At 42.1% G+C, this 26,027-nt stretch overlaps 1 protein-coding gene across 1 annotated transcript; it reads right to left on the minus strand.

Moving 5' to 3' along the window:
• Positions 1-26,027, minus strand: LOC105936801 (phospholipid phosphatase 2). Its single transcript, XM_036141266.1, has 7 exons — positions 25,755-26,027; positions 25,561-25,648; positions 6,436-6,587; positions 6,025-6,287; positions 5,178-5,235; positions 2,902-3,078; positions 1-2,081 (listed from the first exon to the last, which is right to left on the minus strand). Exons 2-7 carry the CDS (start codon positions 25,616-25,618, stop codon positions 1,923-1,925), a joined length of 867 nt encoding a protein of 288 aa, XP_035997159.1. The 5' UTR covers positions 25,619-25,648; positions 25,755-26,027; the 3' UTR covers positions 1-1,922.

Below are 26,027 nucleotides of genomic sequence, written 5' to 3' on the forward strand. Positions count from 1 at the left end.
GGGGGGGGGGGGAGAGATATGACATAGGGAACAATTTAAGGGGATGAGTTTTAGTAAAAGATGTCTATTTTTAAGGGAATAAAACAAGTCTTTTGGTGTACTGCATATTTAGAAAATCAATAAATGGTAATTTACTTTAGCATTTTGATGCGAAAAGTCAACCTTATATTGTATAGAAGCATTACACAAAGTGATATATTTCAACCCTGAATTTCTGTTTTGATAATTATGGCGGACAGAAAAGAAAATTCTGAGAAATTTTAAATATTATTTAAGTTGTCAAACACAGTCTCTAACACCCTCAGAAAAGAGTTATTTCTAAAGAAGCTGGCTGTTCAGAGTGCTGTATCCAAGCATAAAGTCGCAAAGATGAATGGAAGGACAAATCGAGGCACAAGGTGCATAAACAACACATATGACCACAGATTTAGGTGACTGTGGAAAAGGCCATTAGAGAGTTTGGATGAGATCTCTCGGCCACATTTACTGATACCTTCTTTAATGACCGTGTTGTTACATAGATGCACTGGCCAGCAAATTCTTGCCTGACCAAAACCCCAGAGAGAATAGGAAAAAATGGAAAGATAGTCAAGAGGAAGATCGAGGCACAAGACTCAACAATGCAGGCGAGCTTAAGGCTGCTGTTAAAGCAACCTGAGCTTCCTTGACACCTCAGCGCCTCCATGCCTCGCTTCATCGATGCAGTAATTCCTGCAAAACGACCCCTGGCTAAATAGTGCATCCACCGTACAGCATCTGGGAATACCTTTCAGTCTACTATCACTTTGGGTTTTTTATTTGCTGTAAGCTATAATCATCAAAGCTAGGAGAAATAAATGCTTGAAACATATCACCTCGTGCGATGAATCCATGCAAGTTTCACTTAACGAATTAAATCACTTCAATAAATTAACCGATCCAATTCATTGAGATGCAACTCTATGCTGTACTACATACTTCGTACAGCTAGTCGTGTAATTTATCGAGTGGTTGAGCAGACACACGCCTCCAATCGACAGCGAGCATCAGTCAGTCGGCTGCTGACATCTGAACTTGTGCAACATTTATCAGGTCTGGCGAGCAGTTTAAGGTGCACTAAAAAATTTACGCTAATCCACAAATCACGTGTTTACCGATGTTCGTGGCTGGCTAGCTCTAATTCTGTCGCTGCTAACAAGTCAGATCTGTACAGACAAACAAACAAACAAACAAAAACAAAACAGAACAAAATGTAATGCTTCAACAAGCTAAATTTATAACAATCAAATAAAAGTGAAATAACCCCTCTGAAAATCCAGATAAAGCGACATCTGCTTGTTTGTGTCGTTAAAAATGCATTTCCGCCACATGTACCGACCTATGAAATAGAGCAGGCCCTGCATAATAGTTAGCTTATTGAATTTAAATGACCAAATGTAGCATATTGGTCCTTGGAAGCTGGCGGCATAAAGAGGAGGACTTGAGACCTTTGATTTGCAAGGTTGCAAGAAGGCAAACAATGTTCCTCTTTATCTGTTTGGTGCAACGTGTTGGCGATGATGAGCTACAATTATTCTATATGGTTACATTGCCGTGGCACAGTGGGTTTGGAGTCCTTCGCTGAATGCAGCCTTCATAAAAGATGTTTGGCAGGCAATGCCCTCCCCTCTCAGTGACAAGAGAAGCACAGGTCATTGTGTTTTCGTTGACAGGGGTAGTCCCCCTTAGTCAGTCCAGTGGAGCAGATGCAGAGTGAAGTGGTTGAAAAGGAGGATAAGGATGAGCTCATATAGTCATAAAACTGTAACAGTTCCAGAACAGGAATCAAGACTTGAGCTAAAAGCGGCAGCCTGCACAAATGGAGCTGTAGCTCCCGCGTCAGGAGCTATTGCACAGGTTTGGCCGTTGGCGGGGCAACGAGCCCAGAGAGCAGAGGCCCTTCATCACAAGGGGCTGGAATCGTTGCGGTAGCCATAGTGGTTACCGTGCTCGGCGTCCGCGATCTGCAGGCTGGGTTTCCTCTCCGGCTCGTCGCCGTTCGCCGCGTCTGCCCGCGCACACCGCGGATTGCGCTCCTTGAAGAAATCCGACACAAAGCGAACCTGCAGCGTGAGGGGAAGAGGAAACCAGTAAGGCTGTTGGTCACACAGCAGATATTTTTTTTTCCCGGTTTGGGGAAACAGAGGATGTAGGAAAAAAAAAAAAAAAACTCAAGGCTGGAAATTGTGATTACACGTGGAGGGTTCTGTGCACAGCTGCTAAATGGCACGCCAACACGTCTACAGAGGAACACACAGAGAGCAGGGCCAACCTCTGCGTGCTTTAAAAACCGTTGCTCACAGGGGCTCGTTTCACACACAGGACGGTGAAGGCCGCAGACATACGACGATGTTCCGATTAATCGAAGAAGCGTGCACTCTACTATTGCAGATTTTCTACAAGGCAAAAAACGGGCACTAAAAGAAGCCCCGCGGGAAGAAGCAGACACAATGAACATATTGGCAGGGGACTATGACATCCGATGCTGCCGTTTCATACTTCTTCAGATTCCAAGTTGCTGTCGAAACTCAATGAAGCTTAAAAAACACTTCATCAGGGATTTTCTGCCCTGGGAGGAGTATCATTAACATTAAGAGTTCCATTAAACATCTCGCCATGTTTGGCTTTCCGATCAGACGTTCCCCGCTGCGGTAACATTCAATGCTAGGATGTCATTAGGTGAGGTTGAAGTTACCTCCAGGAAGGAACAAACTGTCCGAATGTGAGCACGGCCCAAGTTGCGCGGCTCTCCACACAAGATCAAAAGATGACCCTGAGCTGCGTTCGCTTGAGTTATTAGCTGCCTTTCTGGGAAGTCTGGCGTAGGGTAGTCGAAGCGTTACTGTGTGTTTGCCTTAATAAGATGTCGTCTAGGAGACTCACGTTGAGCACGGCAACCAGAGCTCCCTGCAGCAGCCCCACCAGGACGTCGCTCCAATGGTGCTTGTAATCAGAGACTCGGGTGTAACCCACGTACACGGCGAAGGCCACCAGGAAGAACTGGATCGTGGGCCGCAGGAGTCTGGCCCACTTCGCCGCAAGTCTGGCCTGCACGTAAAGCTGTGATGGAAGATTAAACGGGGGGGAGAGAAGAGCGGTTAGTAAATCTGAACAACAAGGAGGACACCACGGTGGACAAAAAAAAAAAAAAACCAGGCCGGATATTCAGTTGGTTTTAATGAGATTCCATCAATTTACATCAAGTCGCTGATTAAGGCGTGGCCAACCCCCAGTCCTCAAGGATGGCATCCTGCGACTTTAGGACGTGACCCCGCTTCAACACAGCCGAATTTCCTCCTCAGCATGTCATCAAGCTCAGCAGAGGCCTTGTAACGAACTAAGTATCTGATTCAGGTGTACTGAAGCAGGGGAACATCTGAATCATGCAGGACACCAGCTCTGGAGGACAGGAATTAGCCGCCCCAGATATAGATGTGTGCAGCGACGGTTCCAGTATGAATGACCCCCCCCCCAGACGAGCCTGTCCTTCTGCACCCTCAATCCCATCCCTGGTGGATAACAACATTTTGTCATTTTTTTACCCCCTTTGCTATTGCCTTTGACACCAGCCCACCGATGGGACTAGCACCACCTGACCACCTGTGATGTAAAAAAGCTAACATAATGGTCATTAATCTCCGTTGAGCCATTTACCAACTAAATAAATACATTTCACTCAAACTGGCACCTTCTTAGCATCCAGTAGGGGACCCAGCACTAAAGAAGGGAATGCCCAGTTCCCAAATTCACTGGACATTCAAACAAGAGAAAGAGTCCACATTCTGCAGGCCACCTTGTTAAGAAGTTGCACTGAACTTTGACCCGTGTGGCCCAAAATCAACAACGTCAACAAGATGAAGAACAACTACAACATTAAGATCGTACTCGTCAAGATTTGTTCTATATTTCCACGTTTTCTTCAACGGGTCCTTTACTGTACCTTTTAAGCAAATGTCATCTAGGTACAACTGCCTTTACCTAAAAAAGTCAAATCAGGTGAAAAATGTCTGTGTGCCTACTTTATAACTCAACTATAACTCATATCCACTATGGGTGAATAAACCAGTAAGTGCCCAGCTTTTTTTTTTTTCTTTTTTTTTATGCAGGGAAACGACAGAAGCCAAAACATATATGAATCTGGCAGCTGCATAAAGCTTCTTCTCAGCTGCTGTCGAAGGTGCAACAACTGGCATCGCACAAGCGTCCCCCTGCCACACAGCCACACTTCGCACTGTAGCACACCATTTAAAACCCGGCCCACAGGAGACAACTCTGAAGCGACTGCTTAGCTCTCCTCTGTCTGCAGGTTTTTGCCTGATTAAAAGCAGCGCCGCTTGAATCTGCCCGTCCTTTGGCTAAAACCCCGGCGTTGCTTTAAAACCGCTGCCCGGCACAGACTGCGACAGCTTTAAAAACGGACCCGAGGCTCACAGCGTAAAGTCAAACCTGAGTCTGCACGAGTGAGGACACACAGAATGTGTTGTGTGTTGGGGGACAGAGGCTGAGCGGCGGATCCATTAGCCCGACACAGCTTCAGGAAACAACCACACCAGCTTTCTTGCTAACATTTGTCAACCGGATACCAGGGTTTCTTACAGCTGCAAGGAAACAGGCAACATGTTCTCCCACAAGTAGGAGACGGCTGTGTTTTTTTTGCGTTTTACATTTCAACGCAAACGCGTCTAGGTGGACCTATTACAGACTGGCTGCTAGCATCATTTCATTTATGGGAAGAATTGACTGGGCTGCTGTATTTATTTATTTTTTTATTTAAAACCTGACGCGGTGATGAAAGAAATGGACATGACTTCCACCCGCTGAAGAGCAACGACATCCTCCTGCCAAAAGATGTCACTTTGTTTCTTTGTGTGATTTAAATATGAACAAAATAAGAGATTACTTAATGAACTGGAAAGGTTTGAAAAACAAAACTTCTGCAGATACACCATGCTCATTTCCATCACTATCCACATTCCTCCTTATAAACCCTATCCTTGTCTGTTTATGTCAACACTTAGCCCACGATAACAGATCCACAAACACAAAGCCTGTGGGGGGAGTAGTCCCTTATCCAAACGCAGATGTTTTACAGTCTTACGTCGCAAACAGATATGCTCTCGCATTGTTTTTAAGAAAAAAAAACTCAAGGCTGCACTTACCGCCAGGAAGAGCATACAGTACATTCCAAAGGAGGAGTGTCCAGAGTAAAAAGATAATCTATAATAAAAAAAGAGGGAAAATTAAATTCATCTTCTAGAGAGTACAATTTTAAATTTTTACAGTATCTTGTATAGAAAAACATTTTCTTACATATCCCTGTGCATTCACCACATGTAGGCATCTTGAATCAAACTGTTATGTGGAGTCTTGGATATACTGTAAAGGATCATGTCTAACCCTATAGTTAGCTTTGGATGCCACTAAATACATCTTATATATAATAATACTGCAGATTTTTCTGTGACGTAATCGTAGGTGTTGTTTGGTTGTACCTGTGATACATTTTCTGTTTGTTCTGTAGTTCTTTATATCATTATATTATAATTTCTGCAGGTGTAGAAGCAGACTCTAAGGATGTCATCTTGCACTCTGTTTTTCCTCCACTCAATTTTTTTTCCACCTTCTCTCCCTTGTAACATTTTCCCTCCCCTTTCTCCCTTTTCTTCTCTTTTACTGTTCTGTTTCTGTGTCCTTTGAATTTCAAATAATTCCAAAATAATAATGTCCAATACATTTTTTTTTTGTATATGTAATCAAGCGGAGCACAATAACGAAAGCAGCGATACTCCACTTGTGAAAGAAAATCTGTTGGGCTCTCTTTGCTACCAAGAAAGCAATTCTGAGTGCCACACTGCCAGACAGGACACGTAAAAAAAAAAGGAAAAGAAAACAAAAGTTTGCGTCTTAAATCTTATATTTGAGTTTATATATATTTATATTTTGAGTTTTATGGTCTATTGCCTCCTCTCAATAATCCTAAAAGTTGCAATCAGAGTTTTCTCCCACCTGGACTCTGTGACGTCGTGTGGCGAGCCCGTGCAGTTGATTTCCAGCATGTATCCTGTACAGGCCGTCGGCGCGCACACGGCCAGGAAGTTGGGCCTCGGCCGGCCGATTGTGAACTTGGCAATGTCCGTGAGCGACTGGCTGACCGTCGCGCCGAACAGAAAGGTTCCCACCACCTTGTAGAGTGCTGCTACGTACTGGTTAAAGGTTGAATTGGAGTAAATCATCTTTCTGTAGACCGAATATGCTTCTCCAGAACAGATCTGAGGAGAGAACGATTTTTTTGATCTATCAGAACTCATTTCTTTTTATATATAGTCTCACGATTTCCTTAAGCTAGGGTGGCCTAACCTTTGACAAATGTTGTTAGAAGGCGGTTAGGTTAGGCCCATTCTCTGAGGTAAAACTTACAATGATGACAGTGCAGCAGATGGTGACGGCTGCGATCATGCTGCGGGTGATGGTGTCGGATTTGACGGGGTACATGATGCTCTCGTCATCACAGTAAATCCCCCGTTGATAAGGCTTGAACCTCATGGTCAAAATGATGGAAGGCAGGGCCGCTGAAATGAAAACAAGACGACAGAAAGGATGGAGAAGGTGAGAATACTCAATGTATTTGGAAAAAATAAGTGGATAAGAAAGAGGTCTGGTCAGAGGTTTACATGAACTCATTCTGGACATGACCAACATATCAATTGTCATCCAAACATCCAGCTTTTAAGCATAGTGAACCAATGGGGGAAGGCCACTAAAGAAGCCTGATGAATGATTTGCAAAAACCAGCTTTGAGAGGTGTTTTGAATTAAAGTCCTATCAACTGAACATGGTGTGTTCAAAACATCCAACCCAAACGGTCCCCCTCAGATTAAAGGAGCCCACTCAGGATCATTCTTCCCATTTTGACAAATAAAAAATAAAAAATAAAACTTCTAGTTCAGGTTTTTGGTCAGCCATTAGACAAACTGAGCGTTTTGGACACAATAACAAGAAACATGCACAGACACGTCAAGGTAAGACCTCTCAAACCAAAGAATGCGAACCCTGGGCTCCTGGGCATGGAGGTGGTACCGGTCCATTTTCCCTGCTAGTCGCACAAAGAAGGATGAATTCCTCCAAATTTCTAATTTCATTGTAAATAATCAGCTAGAGGGTTATAGCATGATACAATTTAATTTTCCAAAAAATGCCAAGTTCCCAAATGGCTCAGGCCTCAACCTACATGAAATCTACCAATCCTGCCAAGCAGAGCGCTCCAGTAGCCAGCCACAACTCTGACAGAAGCTCGATGGCGGCCTAAAAAATGTGGGATTTCTCTGTAACCATGTAAAGGACATTTAGCCAAATATTAGTGGGCTGTGTGAAAACATTTCAGCCTGTATCTTTAAATGTCATTCTGGGTGGGTTAAAAAAAAAAAAAAAAAAAACCTGACAAGGTCTGAAACTTGCATTCAATTAATTTTTTTCTGACAACTGTCAGCAAATGTCAAATGAAATCCCGAAACGCCTCAAATCGAATCATTTTGATGACTGTATGCAAACCTCTGGCTGGAACTGTATTGGTGTTTGCCTGTACGCAAAAACCTTTCAAATGTTTCCCTCTAGCAAGGTTTTAGCTTTAAAAACAGCTTAGAAACAACAACCTTTGAGTTGCTAGCTGTCCTGGTGGAATCATATACTAAGAAATGCTGAAAATAAACGGAGGGGGGAAAATCCCATAAACAGGGGTTGGGGGGGGGAGAGAGAATCATACAAAAAACTGTACTTTAAAGTCAATAGACTCCAACATTTCCGAATGCTTCAGCAGCGTCTAAAAATAAAACAAAGTAGCAAGTGGAAGCCGGGAGCAAGCATGACGTCCTTGAGCCGCTTGGAAACATCCACCCAAAAGATACACATCGGCCTCTTCCAGCTCTAACGTACATCCTTATCCGTCTCCTGCGTTTCAACCACCACAATCTGTTACAGCTGCCGGGAATTACAGCTAATGCAGTATCCCTTCTCAAGGTTACCAAAGGGAGTTTGGGAGCTGTACGGCGAGGGGAGGATCCCTAAAGTATGTGGCTGAAAGGCCTCAATCTCAACAACTCCACAGTCAGAAATCATTTATGCAGCCTTGGGCTCATTGAAAGTAGGGATTTTTTTTGTGTGTGCTTTATCTCAAATGTGTCTCTTTATGAATTCTTGGCTTTCGAATTGTCTCCATTAGAAGAATCGACACACGTTCAGACAGTGGTATGTGCATATTTTCTTCTTTGGTGTTCATTAGATTTAGACAGAGGGAATCGTTAGAAGGACAGACAGAGTCTCAGCCCTCAAAAGGAATGCGACTCTCCACCCCGATATCTACCGCCAAGGTAGTCTTGGGGCCACTGTGGAAATGCCAGGCAGCTGCATATTAAATGCAAGAAAAACAGCGACGATAAAAGCACGTGGTAAATTGGAGAAGTGCACTTGCCGGCGGGATTGTGTTGCTGTGTTAGGTAGTTCTTGCCGATTCTTTAGAAAAACAAGTCTGCAGCTGACATAATTCCAGGAGGTCTTCAAGAGAAGCTGACTGACGAGAGGCCGTAAGGGAGCGAGACTGAGAATAAAACACACAACTGAAAGGTGCATCACAATTACTCAAAGGTAAAGGCTTCTGTGCTTTATGGCACTTCAACAGGATGGATGAATGAGCGCACCGCTGACAATAAATGGAAGAAGGAATAGCTTTCATGACCATAGAGCCTTAACTTCACATCACATCACACAGACCTATTAAATTCTATAATATGGCCATTAAAAAAATTAAAATCTGACATTTGTTTTAACCTTTTCATGCACCGCAGAAAATGTTAAAACAAATTTAAAAACGTAAAAGCAAAAATTACATTTTTACCAAGTGGATAATGTAAGCCATCTAGAATATCTGTGAGCGGACCAAAATCGAGCCAGAGGAAGCACAAGATGCGTAAGAAGCCACTGAAAGGAAGCTAGAGTTTGTTTGCGACTCATTTTTTACACAATCAGCCCCTTTAGTAACTAAAGCGGTTCAATCAGCCATTAATGTGGCAGATCAAACCAAGCATCAATTGGGGAGAAAAGAGGCGTCTAGTGAATTTGTCGATGCCGGACGGCCTAGTCTGAGTATTTCATTAACTGCTGATCTGGGGTTTTAATCAACACCCAACTCTTGGGTTCAGAGAACGGCCTGAAATAGAGAAAATGTCTGCAGAGCGGCGGTTCGGCGAACAAAAATGGCTCGTTGATGTCAGAGGTAAGAGGAAAATAGGCAGACTGTTTAAAGAGAACATCCAACAAGGTAGCTCAAATAACCACTCGCAATGCCAAGGTGTGAATAACGGCATCTCTGAATGCCAGACAGGTTCAGCCTTGAAGCAAATGGGCTACGACAACAGAGAACACACCGGGTGAAGGTCCTGTCCACTAATAACAGAAAACAGGCTAGTTGCCCAGAGTAACCACGATTACTGATTGGAAATAATTTGCCTGGTCTGACGAGTCTCGATTTCAGTTGTAAAATTCACATATTAAAAGGTCTGAATTTTATGTAAATACATGGAAACATGGATCCAGACTACCTCATATTGGAGAGTCAAGCTGGTGGTGGTGGAGTAACCTATGAGGGATATATTCTTGGCATCCCAGTACCTATTATGCTATCATTATTTACTATAACTAGTTAGTTTTTGCATATTAGACACCATGCAACAGTATTTAATGATTATGTACAGTGGATATTTAGTTATATATTACACAAATAAGCAGCAACACAATACAGTAGAATACAGAACTTAATTTGAGCACCATGATTTTGCTAATTTTTTATTTAAGGATTTTTTGTTATATATTTTTCTTCTTTTGCAATGAGAAAGCAAAATATTGCTTTGAAACTGTAAATAGAGTAAGCAATCACTTTGTTACATTGATTCATATAATCGGGTACGGAGTTTGATATATTATACTTACACCTCTATATATAATCCATAACATGTTAGCAGAAAATTGAATATGTAAAATAGGTGAAATGTTAAAAGGAATAAAATAAATGAGAGAATGAAAATAAATTCAAGACCATATGCCAATTTAAATTGTACATTACTAAATTGTTTTTAATAAAAAAAAAAAAAAGCGCAAACTGCGTTGTATTTACCGTATTTTCCGGACTATAAGGCACAATTAAAATGCTTACATTTTCTCAAAAATTTATGGTGCGCCTAATAAATGGTTACCGTTGTTGTTGTGCTTACTGACTGATTTTATTTGGTACAATGTTCTCACAAATATGTTAAAATGTGTAAATACAACTTAGCAACAAAGCTGATCCACTCACTGGACATTTGTAGCATTACGGTACACTCTGTCACTGCCTGATTGGACCCCTGAGCTGTCTACAAGACTGCCTGACGGTAATGTCTAAAGTAGAAGTGCATTCATGTAAGGCAGCCCGCGCCCGGAATACGCACTAGAACCAATAAACCGAGTAAACCAGCTGCTATTTGAACAGGTGATAATGAATGCTAAGGCTCAGCTTAAAGAGCAGGACCTGCACTTTGCAACCCAATAGTAAATACAAATAAAGCTTGGCTGCACACATTTCAAACTTTTTCTCCATAACGAATAAACACAAAAATAACTCTTTTGGACTGAATTACATCGTAGGCTTCCATATTTAGAGTGCAATGCATTCCCAATCTGCACGCCGCTGACACACTTGTCTGGTTGGATAACTTTGAGCAGTGAGATCAAATTTAGAAGATATCGCAGTGGCTGAGAAGCTGTCACTGTTATGGACAGTGATGACAAGATATCATAAAAGAAGGATTCCCTGAGAATGGGAAGCTCCAAAATAAAAATGTATTTACTATATAATGAAAGTAAAAATTTTAAATGAAAATGGGTAAATATATAAAATATTGTAAGTGAAAACCTAATGTTTTGAGCTGAGGAAAAACAGGAAAGTAAAAACAAGAGTCCAAAGAAGCTATACTCTGCTTTAGAAATGAGATTTACTTTAGCTGTATTTATTTAGTTATTTATTTATTAACTTATAAATTATTACATGCCCCTTAACTGTTAAATTAATTTATGAATTTGTGTTTTAGATGAACAGCGTATTAGATTACTACCTTGAAAAATGCCTCTCTGATTTACAATGTTTTAGAAATACAGTGATTGATAGATTTAGTACAGAAGCCATGCTCTAATATGACATTTTGCCTTTCCACTCTATATCAGCTGAGCCTGGTCATTGTTTCCCAACATGCCGACAGCACACATCCCTCCCTTACGCCATGAAGACAAAGAGTCTTGTTGGCTCTGTACACAGACTTGGCAACATACACAAGAAGCTTTGTGCTGCCAGCAGCACAAACAACAGTTGTTAAAGGCATAAAATGCACTGCAGTATAACTGAACCATGAAGTAGCTGAGCCTACTGTAGATGAGACAAACAAGTAATATGCTCATTCCACATCCCTATATCTATGTTTGATAGCTCCCTAATCTTTTAAATAGGCTTGCAGGCAGATTTGGAGCCTTGAGGAACATGCAAAGGAAGGTTTGCGGCGTCACTGATAACCACCACTCCACCCTAAATAAAAAACATTTGCAAGCCATAAATTACTGCAAAAACCTACATTATACCTTGCGTACATGAGCCACTTGTATTCACCCCAAGAAGCCAACATATACTCTTTTATTTCCCCCTACCAAACACGCGTTCTCTTGCAAAAGCCAGCTTGTTTGACAGCGTCGACCACCTACAACACGAGGGCTGGTACCCGGTTCGCACATTTACCAGCCATGCTGGGATGTGGAACTGAGGGGTAATAAACTTCACATATTTTCCTCCTGGAGCTAGTAAACGCTGTTTGCAACAACCACAGCCAAACGTTCAGTCAAGTCTGCAGTATTTAACTAACATCCTGTTTCAGGCACAGCAGGAGGGCACCTTGATGTTAATGTGACTGATGTGGCTTTTGGAAGGCAGCTCGTGCATCTGCGTCCTGCAGCTGGACGGGGCAGAGCAAGCTGAAGAGAAAAAAAAAAAAAAAATCACCCCAGTTCTCTGAAAAAGTGAGAAGATTTACATAAGATGTAGATGGGATGTAGTCCAAAAAATATGTTATGACAGGCTCTGTGCATGATGCAATTTTGTTTTAATATAATGGGCAGAGAATACAGCAGCCCCTACATTTGGCACTCTGGGTAAACAACCACCCTTAAAATAAATGGAGGTTTTATTGCAGTATAATGACATCACAGAGGAAAATACACTACAGGTCTTACAGTGAGCTCCAGAGATTGTTTCCTCTCCTTTACCATCTTTTTTTACTGTGGCTGATTGCAAAAATAAACCTGGGTCCTTGTCTAGCCCCGATGCTTTAAACTTTGATATTGGCCCGGTCTTGGCTTATAGACCGGGGAAACCACAAATAATTGATCATTAATCCAAACTTCTTAGACATGCTGATCGCCCCAATAGAGTAAAAACGGTAAATAAAGAGTAACTAACTATAACAACTGTTCGCACCCATGAGATGCTTTGCTTTTTCACAGTAAAGTGTCATTAGCACTTATGTTTTAAAATAAATTTGAACTTAAAGTGAATAACATCTCATGCTTTTCCAAATAAAGTGACTTCTTTACACAAATAAATAAACCAATTAAATAAACTCAACTTAAGGAGAAGCGAGACCCTAACATCCAAAGAGAAAGTTTGAATGAATCGCAAACCTAGTGCGGAAAATAGCCCCGTCTGCTTTCAATGAGCCGTATAAACCAGCGGAAACATAAAACTACTTTCATTTGTTACATTTCCCAGATTTCACCTTTCTTCTGTTAGAATTGCATGTATTACAATGGAAACGTTTCCTTTAAAACCTCTTGTCACCCCATGATGCTGAAAATAGATTTAAAAAAAGAATACCTGCATTTAATTAGATGCTGTCCTTGAACCCTTTGGAGTAAATGAAAAAGCATTGTGTCTTTGTAAAGGTAACACTTTGAATTTTTTTATTTTTTTTTACCAGAGCAGTCCAATTTGTTGTACTGGTATCCGGTTTTTAGTTATTGAAGTTGGAACACACATAAATTATGCATTTGTTTGTGTTTTTTATTTATTTTTTTCTTTGTCATGCAGCTGCAGACTGATGCAAGGAGGTGCTGGCTGAAAAAAAAGGATCCAAAGGAGACAAGTATTTTCTATTACAGGTTCAGAGTTTAAGTCAATACTCAATAGAATAAAAAACATTAACATTCTAAACTTGTTTTGCTGTTGTAGGCGTTCTCCAAGAGTTATCCAAATGAATCCAAACTGTGGCAACACATAGATGCCACCTTCAAACAGCTGTAACTCCTGTTTATGTCCACACAGAGACATCACAGAGGTGGGGAATCCAGGTCCAGGAACTAAAAAGCCAGGCCAGAGATTAGTTCCAACCATTTGCATTTCCAGCTCAACAGCATAGACAGAGACTAAAATCACCTGGTTAAGTGAGGAAAATCAGGCTGATTCCCCACCTCTGGACATCAGTGAGGGCTCTAATGGAAGGTAATTTTCGGAGGAATCATGTTCTACGCACAGATTCACCATCGACATGATTGAAATACAGCAGGGGAAGAATAAACGTCTAACAGAAAAATGGCTTTTACGCAGAAGGACACATGCCGGGCGCAGTGAACAGATTTGCTTTATGCATGCTGCTGCAGTGGGGATTGGAAGTGATACAGGCACACGACGGTCATCTTTTTTTATTAGGGCTTATTGTGAAACTACATGGTTCAGAATAAGCGTCTGCACTGACTGGCCCGAGCAATGTGTGTGAAAACAGGAGGAGGGAGAAATGAGCTATGGTGAATAACATCGGCTCTGGACACAGTAGATGGTAACTGGCTTGTACTTGTATAGCGCTTTATCAAATCCAACGACCCCAAAGGTGCTCCACACCCTACAGTCAGTCATTCACCCGCTCACTCACACATTCACACCCTGATGTTGATAAGCTACATTGTAGCCACAGCTGCCCTGGGGCAGACTGACAGAAGCGAGGCTGCCATACAACGGCGCCACTGGGCCCTCTGACCACGGCCAGCAGGGTGAAGTGTCTTGCTCAAGGACAAAACAAACAAGACGGTCGGGGCGGAGGACCCAGCTATCCGCTGGTTACAGGCAGGGGCACCACTAGGGGGTGGCCAGGGGTGGCCATGGCCCCCCATGCCATGTCCTGGCCACCCTACTGGCCAGTGTAAATTGTAGGCAACCACTCTTCTATTGCGCTTTTATTTGTATCTGCCAGTATCTACTTTTCCCTAGTAACTGTTTTGTTCTCCAATAAATTCATAAATGTGCACCTTATTCTAAATATAATTACACAATAAAAAGGAATTGTTGTTCAACTCAAAATGTTAACTGTACTGTTATTAATCTATGCACATTAGATCATTGGGGACATTAAAAATCCCCCCAAAAAACATTAAAAACCAAAAGATATTAGTTGACGTTTACTTAAGTCTTTCTGATAGTTTTCTACGGGCAGCTTTACTACAACAGTAGAATGAAATCCTGAAATTATGGCTTTTAGTTTCAGTGCCACCCCAAGAGTTTGAGGGGCCCCATCTGGCCCCCCCTGTGAAACATTTCTGGAGGCGCCATTGGTTACAGGAAAAACTTCCTAACTCCTGCGCCACCGTCACCTGCTCCACTAGATCAATGCAGACGGTCAAAAAAGGGTCAATCAAAGGAGGAAGGCCTAGTGACAACCAGTTTGAGTCTTTAAAATTGAAGCGTCTGGTACAAACTACAGAAATACATTCAGTGGGGAAACCGGAGTCTCTGTGACAGTTAAGAGCTTTTAATCTTAAAAAGGATATGTAATTCACTCAGATCAACTAAAAAACGTCATACATAGGGTTTCATTAAATCCTGACAACCAAATTTTCCATTAATCTCCAAGTATTTTTTTTTTAAACTAAAATATTTCAACTGGATTCATACAAAAGAAAATAAATATTCAGTAACAACTCTTCAGATGACGTCGAATTGTTGCATTGCATTTCTCGGTACTACATGACCCGCGTTAGATTTGTTGCCGTATAGACTAACAATCGTTCATTAAATTTTTTTTGTCTTCTCTGCTGCAGCAAAGAGTCAACTGTCAACCGGCTATAAAACACACAGCTTATTCGTTTGTTCAATCATTTAACAATTAAGGGCTAAAACGGTAGCAGCATTCCCACAGAAGAAATATCAAATGCTAATTTCGGCTTTTAGGGGGTAGGGAGGGATAATCGGGAATGACGCCTCACCTTTTCTGACTCAGCCACAAAAAGTCTTCTCACTCCTTAGGATCTCTGGTGAGGAAAAAGTTTGCTTTTTCGCCCTCTTTTCTATTTTGATATGACTTGTTGATTTTTTAGCTCATAAATTAATTACCATTTTATTTGATATACTCGAAAAAAATTATAATACTGAGTTTCTTTATTCTATAGACATTGACTTGACGCCTACTGTAAGAACGCTCGGCCCACGCGGAAGCGTACCACAGGCCGATCTGACCCAAGACACCAAAAAAGTGGTGTAGCGGTGATAATGAAGCTCACAGCGTTAACGTGGGCTTGTGGTGAGTCCTTTTAACGGATCATGGCTGACAAAGAATCAACTTATGCAACCAGACGTTGTGAGAGATATATTCAGAACACATAGAACACAACAGAATTAGCATTAAGCATTACCCTTTAGTTTAACCACTAAGCACAAATACTAAGCAAAACTATGTTTTAACTACATTAACTATGTACAAAGGAACTGCTTTTGATTGATAGGCTGAATCACATCCGTTGTTAGGGTTGAGCAAGAAGTGAAACTGCTGATTTTCTTAAAATTAACAAATTATAAAAAATAAAGATTACTTTAGTGTGGTATATTTTCACTAATGGATAAATGTACTTAGAAAAAAAATGGTGTAAGATTATGCAGCTTCAATAAAAGGTCATTTTGTTTAAAAAAGGACCTTTCCACATCTTTTGCAGGAGTACCAACAAAAACACCACAAAAATCCTATTTGGGAAATATATTATCTGACAGGGGAGGAAAAAAAAGTTTCTGTTTCGACATACAGCAATACATCAGCCAAAATCAAATGTTTTTATAAAGTGTGGGATGTTTGCGGGGACTTAATAAAAAAAACAAGAAGCTGAAACTTGAAAACAAACCAAAAAGGAAATACCTGTTTGACCAGATATTAACTTACAAAGTTTTAAAGGTTTGTGTAAGAGTGGCCTTCCAAAGCAAATTCAAGATGAGTGTTTCATTAATTCACCACGGTAGATGCCACCACAAACTGAGAGAAAGACAGATATTTTAGGCAGCAAAAAGCAACGCTACTTCGAACTTTAAAAGCTTGCCAGTCCAAAGCCATTTATCACTTTAAGGCACATAAAAAAAGTATGAAGTGAACTGCCTCAAAGAAAAGGAACCCGACGTTACAAAAATAAGCTGCCTTTTTCTCCAGAACACCATTACCAGGTTTTAATGAACTTTTGAGTATGTATTTTCCTAGTAAGTCATATGCTAATGCTTGTTATGGTCTCCTTAATGCTTATTAAATCTTCTTAACTAAACATAGATTTTGCCAGTTACCCACACCGTTTGCAGACTGAGTGAAGTCAAGACATCTGGCTTTTAAAAGAGCCTCCCCGGGCTTGTTAAAAAAAAAAAAAAGAAAAAAAAGATTCATTTTTCAAACTCGCGTTTGTACATTAGGCACCTCCACATCACACTTCGGCTTGTAAGTCATAAATTACAAGTTTGGCTGTAATGAAAAAGCCTGAGCTAAAATGTTGTAAAGGAGTCTGGGACTGCTGGCGTGGGGAGCCCCCCGAAAGGTGCGTATGTGTAGCGCGTCTCAAGACCGCCGGGCCCCTGTGGATAATATCTGCATAAGTACAAACAAGCCAGTCTCTTGAAACGCAGACACACACACAGATCGCAGTCCAAAATAGACCCACCGCCACACAACATAGGCCTCCATCCCACCACGAGACAATCCCACAGCCTGAACGGACATCTCTAAAGGGGCCGCCTCAACTTAAAGAGCAACTCTGTCTGAGTCAGACTAAACTCAGACACCTACTGCTGATTTTCCTGCAGCGCAGACATGGAGGTGCATAGGGTGGAGGCCTTCATCCGGGACACGGGAGAACCCGCTCTCTGAACACCTGCGTTGACAGACTGGACCGTGGCCAGAACGCTGAGCTACAGGATGCCAGTCTGAAAACTTCAGCGAGAGCCTGTTTGATGTGGCTGGACAAAACCTTCTCAGGTTTCTGAAGCCGCCACTTAAAGACTCTGGCTCCTTTTTTGAAAACACCGTGTCTTTTTGTTCAGATTGGCTGCAGATTACAATCCACCCAAAGTGGCCTACTGGCAATGCTTTAAGAGGAACTAGTCCTCCGTTTACCATGAGGATACAAAAAAAGGTTCTGCAACTGTAGGCTAAGACGGGCTTAAATGGATAGTTTATGGAGGTTATTACAGGTCACCTGGGAGGTTATTGTCAGGAAAAGTTCCCTTACACGAACATTCAGGATAATATGTTGCCATGTCTGGGGGAAAAGTGAATCCTCATAGCAGTTGGTGGCTAAAATCTCATAAGAAGGGCCTCCTTTTTGCCTGATTAAAAAAAAAAAAAACATTAAACTCAAACTGAACACGTTCACATCCATGGGATGCAGAATAGAATATTAGTGGATATTAAACATCTACATGTTACACTGTCCATGTTACTGCACAATGTTACAATGCCAGAGGCTGCCTGCTGTATCAGTCGTCCAGATCACCTGATCATCCCTCCACTGGGACGATTTCCAAACAGAGACGGTAACTGCAACTGCACAGGAACGTTTTGACACAAAGACTGGTCTGCCTGTTCGTTTGCACAGCCAGCAGTTTTCGGGTCGGGGAATAATATCTAACCGTGACATTTGTATGTCTTGTAACCCAGAGGTATCCTTTTTTTTTCCTTTCAGCCAGCTAAACTGCAGTGCACAGCAATAGGTTGGGCCGGGGACACTTTGGCACCATCCCCGGCATTTCAACAAAATAAGTTCGAACCATTGAAATGGTATTACAGAAACGCTTCCCATTGTTCAAAAAGTAACTTCCTACCACCAAACGTATTTTCATATGCAATATAACTACAGGGAAGAGAAAAAAAAATTATTCATAACTTTACAGAACCGTGTCCAAACTACCCGTTTAGGATCCCAGTGAGCTGAGCCTCACAGCCGTAAACTGTGGCTGAAACTGACAAAACCTTTAGGAGCTGAAAGTGACCTTGCTTCCTCTCTCATACTTTCAGCAAATGTCAAATTGTGCTTTCTGCTTCTGTCGTCATAAATATAGCGGCCTCGCCGGGTGCTGCTTTATTTAGCAGTAAGATGTGCAATTATACAGGACCGCAGTCGTACTGTGAGCTGAACTTTGAGGCTTCTCGCATCCTCTCTCTGTTTAGTCACCCGTCTTCATGTCTGTCCTTCTCATGTCTACTTTGCTGCCTCCTTGGCCTCTGTTGGAGAGCGCTGCAGAGCGTCCATCTGAAAGTTGCTCCAGCGGTTTATAGCAGCTCACACGTGCTCCTCCGACTTAAGCCAGCACACCTGCGCGGCAGCGTGGATGGACGGTTACTTAACGCATACGGTCTGGGTTTTCATTCTGGCTAGTTTCAATACGTGCATGTTTGTGAAAGGTCTGCTCCCATGCCCCTGGGTTGCCCTGCTTGGTCTAAGGCGTTCCTCCAGGGTCACAGCTGGAACATTTCCCCCCCCCCGATCTGATTCTTTCCCCTCTCATTTCCTGCCTTCACCACATGAAGGTCACTGAATGAGCTTCCTCTTTCTGGATTCTGTTTCCCGTCAGCTACTTTTCTTTTGTGTCCCTTTTGTTGACGACCCTTACTTTTTCACACGTTATGAAGCATTTCTGCTGTCTTCACTTCCCTTTTGACCCCCCTCCCCACCCTCCCTCGGACTTGTCAGCATAACTTTTTTTTTTTGCTCCCGCAGAGAAGGACCGGGCGAGGCATTTCTATTCCTGCAGCCACATGAGTTTTCTATTTCACTTATTCGTCCGGCAACTTCCTCGCAACTCAAACAAACGGTGAACAGAGCATCGGGTGATGTCGCGGCTCTTTACGAGTCAACCGGCGGTCAGAAAACAACCAAACGCTCCCTCTCTCTATCCGTCCCACTCCAAGCTGGACTGACTCATGTGGAAGGTATGTGCTGAGTCTACAACCTCTGTCGGCGTTGGCCTCTGGAATTTGAACGAGGAACGCCCAGCTTCACCAGTCACACCAAATCCTGCCGCCGCCATGGGCCCATTCTTTGTTTTTAATCCCTGTGTGTTGTTTTTTTTTTTTTTTTTTGCGGCTCCGTCCATCATTTACGCGTGCTTTGGTGCAAGCCGAGCAGAAGGAGACGGAGCGCGACGGGAAAAGGCGGGGAGTCCGGTGTGAGAGCAGCTAAATCTGGGCCAGCAATCAAAGAGTCTGGCTTTGGAGGGGATCAAAGAAGTAGGCCACACAGGTTGAACCTTAACCAGAAAGGTCGGCAAGAGGAGTTTAGACTCACTCTGATGTGTGGAGGTATCCTGAAAGGAAATGACCTCATCTGAAGGTTTCTGAAAAATACTGCTGACTATCGAGGGATACAGCAGCTTATGGATACGTTAAAGAAAATAACTCAGTTGACTTTTTCCCCAGATTTCTGTCATTGTATGACAACATATTTACACCTTATTGAACACTGCCTACAAACTAAAGGGCTGAAGAGATCAACCGTGGACAGGGTTGTATTTTTTTTTTGCCAAAAATGTTATTAAAAATAAGGGGGGGGGGGAAATCTGATACTGTTTAGGGATAAGAACAGAAATCTGCTGACATTAATTGTCATTAGCAATAAACGTCAACTTTTAGGCAAACTACTAACCCATGATTTTTTATATTCTACCATCATGTTAATCCACCTGAAATAGCAAAAATCTGACACTGCAAGGCAACCAGACCCAGAATATTGTTTGCCTAAGCTGCCAGGATAGGAGGCTAAAGATCACACCGGGGCTTCACCAGAACACTAACTGGGTTTCATCTCAAAATGCTTTGAACCTTTTCAGAAACTTTTAGAAAAACAACAGCAAACAAAACAAAAAAAAAAATCCCACCAGTTGTACACTTTTTGTTTTTTTAAATGGCGGTTTGCAGATTGATGAAGAGCTATTTGACTGAGGAGTAAATGGGGTAAGATAATCCAGCCAGCTCTGCAGAAGGAGAGAGTTTAGAGACATTCTCCAGTCACAGCTCAAGGAGAAAGAAAATAAAGGGATAATAGAAACTGAATCTTGAACAAACGGATGTCTCTCCCTGAATCCAAACACTGAGTGTAGGAAACCATTTAGACGCAGCCACCACGGTGACACAAACTGACTTTCTGACTCCGGTTTCAAAAGCTTGAGTTCAGCACTTTGAGACTCTTAACCAAGAGCTGGATATAATTAAGAACTGCTGAATTTCTGCAGGCCTGTTTATCAGCTTGTAAACACATAACCCCACTCCTAAAGTATCTTACAGCTTTCAAGAGCACAAGGATCTGTTCCTCGGATAGACCGTGGGCAGACAGAGTCCCAGATAGAGACATTATTTTAGTAAGAAGGGGGAAAAAAAGAAATGGAGAACATAACAAAATAAAAATGAAAACTGGTAAAAACTGCTTTACAGTTTAACGAGCCTCGACAACCACCCAATGTTTGCCTGCCTCCTGCAGTCAAACACAAACTACAGCAAAAAAAAAAAAAAAAAAAAAAACAGCCTTCTCTGTGGGGAAAATTGTGATGATTTTGTGGTGTGGGGCCGTGAAGGAATGCGTTTCTTCAGGATCTGCAATACTCTTCAGGATTTTATGGCTTTTTGCAAACATACTGGCCAGTGAATAATAATAATAGACTGACAGGGAGCTAATCCATGAGGCTGTCTGCTGTAAACGTCTGAGGTTCGCCTAAGTTTAGGTTTGACAAATTAATAACTAGGCGGATTTTGATGATTAGAAACCAAATTGTACACCATTCCAAAAAACGACCAAAAACAACAACAACTTGTCTCTTGATATTTTCCCTGTGACATTTCCTCATTTATGATTTCATTTCTACCCTTTGAGTCTAATAATTGCAATTATTTTGCATTTTGTTTAAATATTACGTGTGACGAGGAACTCTGACCCTTGTCCTTTTTTTTTTTAACCATAAGCAGTAACAAAAAAATACGGTTCTTTCTTTTTCCCAGAAGCTCTGCTCGCTCGTCAGAGGTCCAGTTTCCATGACTGCTGCTCCCCCGAGGAAAACTATTCCCATCACACAGCCTAGCTGCCTTTTTTCTCTGAGAACGCAGGACAATCAGTCTTCACAACAAAGCCTCGCTTCCCGGGATATGCAGAAACACGATTTCACCGTCAAACCCTTACCAACAACAACCACCATACTTGTGCAACCTGATAACGAAACCTTTAAGCCCAGCCGTTGAAATTAGCATGCCTGCCTTTGACAAAAGGGAAAAACAAGGTTTAGAATTGTTCGATTTTGTGTAAAGGAGGTGTCCAAATGAGAAAAAAAAGAAAATGTTACCAATTAGTATTAGACGGGATCTCATACTAATTGGAGCGTCTTGTACGACGCTCTTCCCTGCTCTGCTTCTGAACGGCCGGCGAGGCTGAGTCACACAGCAATCAGGGCAGAGACCGCTCTAATTGCTGCGTGACTCCTCCACCTGCAGCGCTGCGCCTATAGGACGATGTGGGCAGGGAGAGGCCTTTAAAGCTCGTCTGTCTTCTCTGTGTGTCCAACGCCCTCTGTGTTTATGTGTGCGGTAGGAAGAAGGGAGGGGGAGAGAACAGGTGAATGACAACCTCGTAGCAAGCCTGTCAACAAAGGAGTCAGCAGGACTAAGCAGCAACATATCAGTGGGAGGGATTCTAGATCGATGTTCTACTTTAACCTTTCGCTGAGTGAGTTATCAGAAGATTAACAGGAAGGCATCAGATAACTTGGTCATGTGTCATCGCTTGTTGTTAGTTTGACCTGGGCAGGGAAGGGAAGGGCGTGAGCATCAAGAGAGCAAGGCAAGAAATCTCTGCTATCAAAGCTGCTGTAATTTGAACTTTAACAAAAAATTAAAAGAGGAGAAGAAAAAAAAAAGATGGAGGTAATGGAGGTCTGGTCAATCGTGGATCGCAGGAAAGTGGAAAAGTCTCCAAGCCCGTCTCAAAACTCGGCTTCTGTTTATGTTAATGGTCGGCCTAATTACAAGCCCTATAGTGCAGTTATTACACGGCAGGGACAACCTCACATGATCCTGAGGTCGACTTGGTGATTGCTTGGGAGGTGATGTGGGTGGCAAGAGGGAAGCGGGATGAAAAAAAAAAATGGGGGGGGGGGGGGGGGGGTTGGGATACGATGAGACAGACCGGACCGTTCCGACCCAACCCAGGCGCCAATACCGGACATGTACTTAGAAAATATCTGTGTTCCCAACCACTTAACCTCACACCGGGAAGTTGTTTTAAAAAAGCTGCAGATGTGGAACATCTTCACCCAAAGAAACAGGGAGGGATGAACTCAAAGGAAGATGCAAAACATTTCTCTGAAATGGGCCTGTGGCTTTAGAGGAATGGTTCAGATTTTCTGAAGTGGAAGTATGTGGAGTCATCAGCAGTCAGTTTAGGATTAGACCTGCAGAAGACAGCAGTCTGGATGGACACGTGTTGAAAGAACTGAGGTTGTTACGAGCCTTACTTGGCCAGGAAAGCTACCTGATGGAAAACTACTGCAGCATAAAGAAACCTTCCCACATGCACGTCAAGTTTAGTTTTTTACGCTGCTTTACTTTGGGTTCAAATAGTTTCTCTGCTACCTTGACCATAACAACCCCACTTTGCAGTAGATTGCAGAACAACACGGTCTTCAGCAAAATAATCAGACTTAAAACACCAAAACCAAACTTCATGTTGGTAACCGACCAAAGAGAAGTTGATGGTGGTGGAAATGGTTCTGGTATAGTGTTTACATGAGCTGCTAAAAATGTTTTGAGACTGAGATTGTTAGAGGATGGCAGAAATCCTCATCAGCAGAGGGATTCAGAGATCCCGGTGCGTTCAATTGGTCCTCGGATACTGGAATTTCCAAGTTTCCATCCAACAGAAAGTCCCAATAAGGCTGAGGTCTTAGAGAAGTGCCGCGTCCAATACTCAATTTGACTGTGATCCAGACAAAAAAAAGGTTAGGATTAGCTTTATTTTCACTCCTGATGGTTTGCATACTAATTGCAGACTAATTTTTCCAGATACATTTAAAAAAAAATGTGTTTCATCCTTTGATCCATTAACAATGAATGCTTGGTATAAATTTGCAGCAATTGCCAGGTCTGAAATATGCAAAATGTGAACGGAATGAATAACCAAACAATTAACTAAACAAATAAATCAACAAGGAACAACATAGCCCTCGCCGTAAGGAGTCTACTGTCTTAAAATCCCATGGCTCACTGTGGATAACCCATCTCAGTACCTGACAAAACTCTTTCCATAAAACATCTAAATCCACTATACCTAAAAGCCTAAGCTTCACCCCTTTGAACAAAACATAAACCCTGTGAGTTAAATGGAAGCCACTGCAGCGTGTGGATTGTCTGGTGAAATAAACGCTAAAATGATGCAAACGTGTGTCCAATGTAAGTTTTAAGTGCTGCCAGGCAAACACTTTACCTGAACGCTAGTCACTAATATGCAAAGTTTTAATGAAACCTGTCTAAAGAAAGGGGCCATCAATGGATACTTACTTTTTGCTTTAATTGCACCCCAGAAGTTGCACTGACTGCCATTTAAATCTGCTTTTGACCACCAAGAGGGGGCATGGATGTCGCACAACAGGCTATGTATAAAGTTGTTTCAATCCTTCCTTGTCCAAGGTGGAAATAAAAAAAACAGCAACCCAGAAGCAATGGGTCCAAAAACATGATTTCGAGCCCTCAGACTTTGAACACACAAATAAATTCCATATTTTTCTTAGACTTTCAAAACAACAAAAGGCACCCAGTCCCTGTATGAATTTCTCTTTCAGTGCTTGAAAAGATAAAATGGAGATAAAACACATTGCTCTCTGATGATATCAACTCCCCGTAGTTAGCACCACAACAACAACCCTGGAATCTGACTAGTGATTAGGACCTGCTCAACTCTGAGGTAATCTTTAGAGGTGCTCAAGAGAAATGAGGGTGTTAGCGACTGCCAAGTGAAAAACCAACACAACTGACCATTATGAGCTGAACTGTGATGTAAAGCTGAAGTCTTTTGTGTGTGGCTTTCTAAAAACAAGTGTCACCAAGGTGAAGTTCCCTGGTTTAGAGTGGCAACAAAAACAAAAACTGACTGCTAATCACAACTCTGGTTAAAACCCCCCAGCAAAAACAATACATCCCTCATCCTGAAATGATCACAGATGAGCAGCTGAGAAATGACTTGTGCCTAATCAGGCTGCTCAGGAATTCACCTTTTGTCCATTTTAAAATGTTTGTTTGTCTTGATCTGTCTGGGGGCTCTTGGGATTCATTTGTCTCAAAGTCACAAGTTAATTTACCTATTATGATTTATTTTCTGTTAATTTTAAAATTTTGCCTTATGTTTTTGGTTTTTTGGTTTATGCTTAGAACGTGGAAGTTATCATTTGAATAACCTGGGTCATTGCTTTAGAGCATTTTAGATCTTTTGGCATCGTTTCCCAAATCTTTAGTTTTGTTAAAAATGAAAAATAAATAAAATGGTAAAAAAAAAAGACATTTCCTGTTTCTATGAAATTGTTTGAAGACGTTTAGATTTTTAGTTATGTATACCTGTAAACCCTGAATTACTATTGGCATCATGTTAAAAATGACTTCTGTTGTTCTTGTCCTTTTAAAACGACTTCTGCCTGTAGTTTGACCCAAAAACAAACAATCATGTGTGAAGCTCCAGTGTAAGCCAAAAACTCAACAATAATGGGCGCTGGGATTTTTTCTTCTTCTTAACGATTCTTGGCAGACAAAATATTTAGGGAAACAAAAAGGAATATGCGTTACGCGCACATGCATATCAAATTTCCATAAACAAACACTGTAGTTCCTGCGACTCTGTAAAGTCTGGCGGACGTTTTATTACAGCCTGAACAACATTTGCGCACAAATCTGCAAGAATTCCCCCCACATCGTTCATTCGAGTGTCTCCCTGTTCGTTTTTATTTGCCCATTTACCAACAACACCAGTTGGAAACGTTACACGCGTCTCTGCTGCTGCCATGAGGGCAGAACCCAAACACGCCGAGTTATTAGAAAGAATCTGCTGTCAAAGTAAAGGTCTGAGACGCGGCGGGACGCCAGCTGACTGGAACTGGAGAACAAGCTCGGATCAAACCAGTCAAACAGAGGAATGACGCGCTGTTTGTCTCCGTAAACTTACCAACCAGAACGCAGACCACGTCCATCGCCACGTACAGCCTCTTCATCAAATCCGACATCTTCTTTTTGTCAATTCAAAAAACAAAAATCTAAAAAAAAAAAAAAAAAAAAAATGTCTGCTTGTTCAAAGGAGTAAACAACTAATCATCTGTGTCCTCTCACTTTGTAATAAAATCCATATAAAACAAACTAAACCTGTAGAACCGGTTCTTCCGGGGTCGTCGTCCACACGCACCACTACCTGCGCTGTGACTGGCTCCGGCTGCAGAGGTGCGTAATTCTTCCGAAACTCTCCCAGCGTGTTTGTGAGCGGCAGATACGCAGCGGGCTTTCTGAAATCCAGCGCTCCAAAGTGCGCATTACTGCACTTTGGAGAGAACAACCAGAGGCAGCAGCCCGGAGTCTGCAAATTCCTCAGCGCTGGAAGCGTCCCGAGTGAAAACTCCAGCCTGGAGTCTGGACTCACAC

This window comes from Fundulus heteroclitus, chromosome 9, assembly GCF_011125445.2.
Source record: "Fundulus heteroclitus isolate FHET01 chromosome 9, MU-UCD_Fhet_4.1, whole genome shotgun sequence".
NCBI classification, from domain to species: domain Eukaryota; kingdom Metazoa; phylum Chordata; class Actinopteri; order Cyprinodontiformes; family Fundulidae; genus Fundulus; species Fundulus heteroclitus.

What these genes read in the sequence shown, in the direction of transcription:
- LOC105936801 (XM_036141266.1), bottom strand. Translation starts at nt 25,618, where the DNA reads ATGTCGGATTTGATGAAGAGGCTGTACGTGGCGATGGACGTGGTCTGC. An exon ending in TCTGCTGCACTGTCATCATT is followed by an intron (nt 6,288 to 6,435) that starts GTAAGTTTTACC and finishes TTCTCTCCTCAG; the next exon opens with ATCTGTTCTGGAGAAGCATA. An exon ending in CTCTGGTTGCCGTGCTCAAC is followed by an intron (nt 2,082 to 2,901) that starts GTGAGTCTCCTA and finishes CTCACGCTGCAG; the next exon opens with GTTCGCTTTGTGTCGGATTT.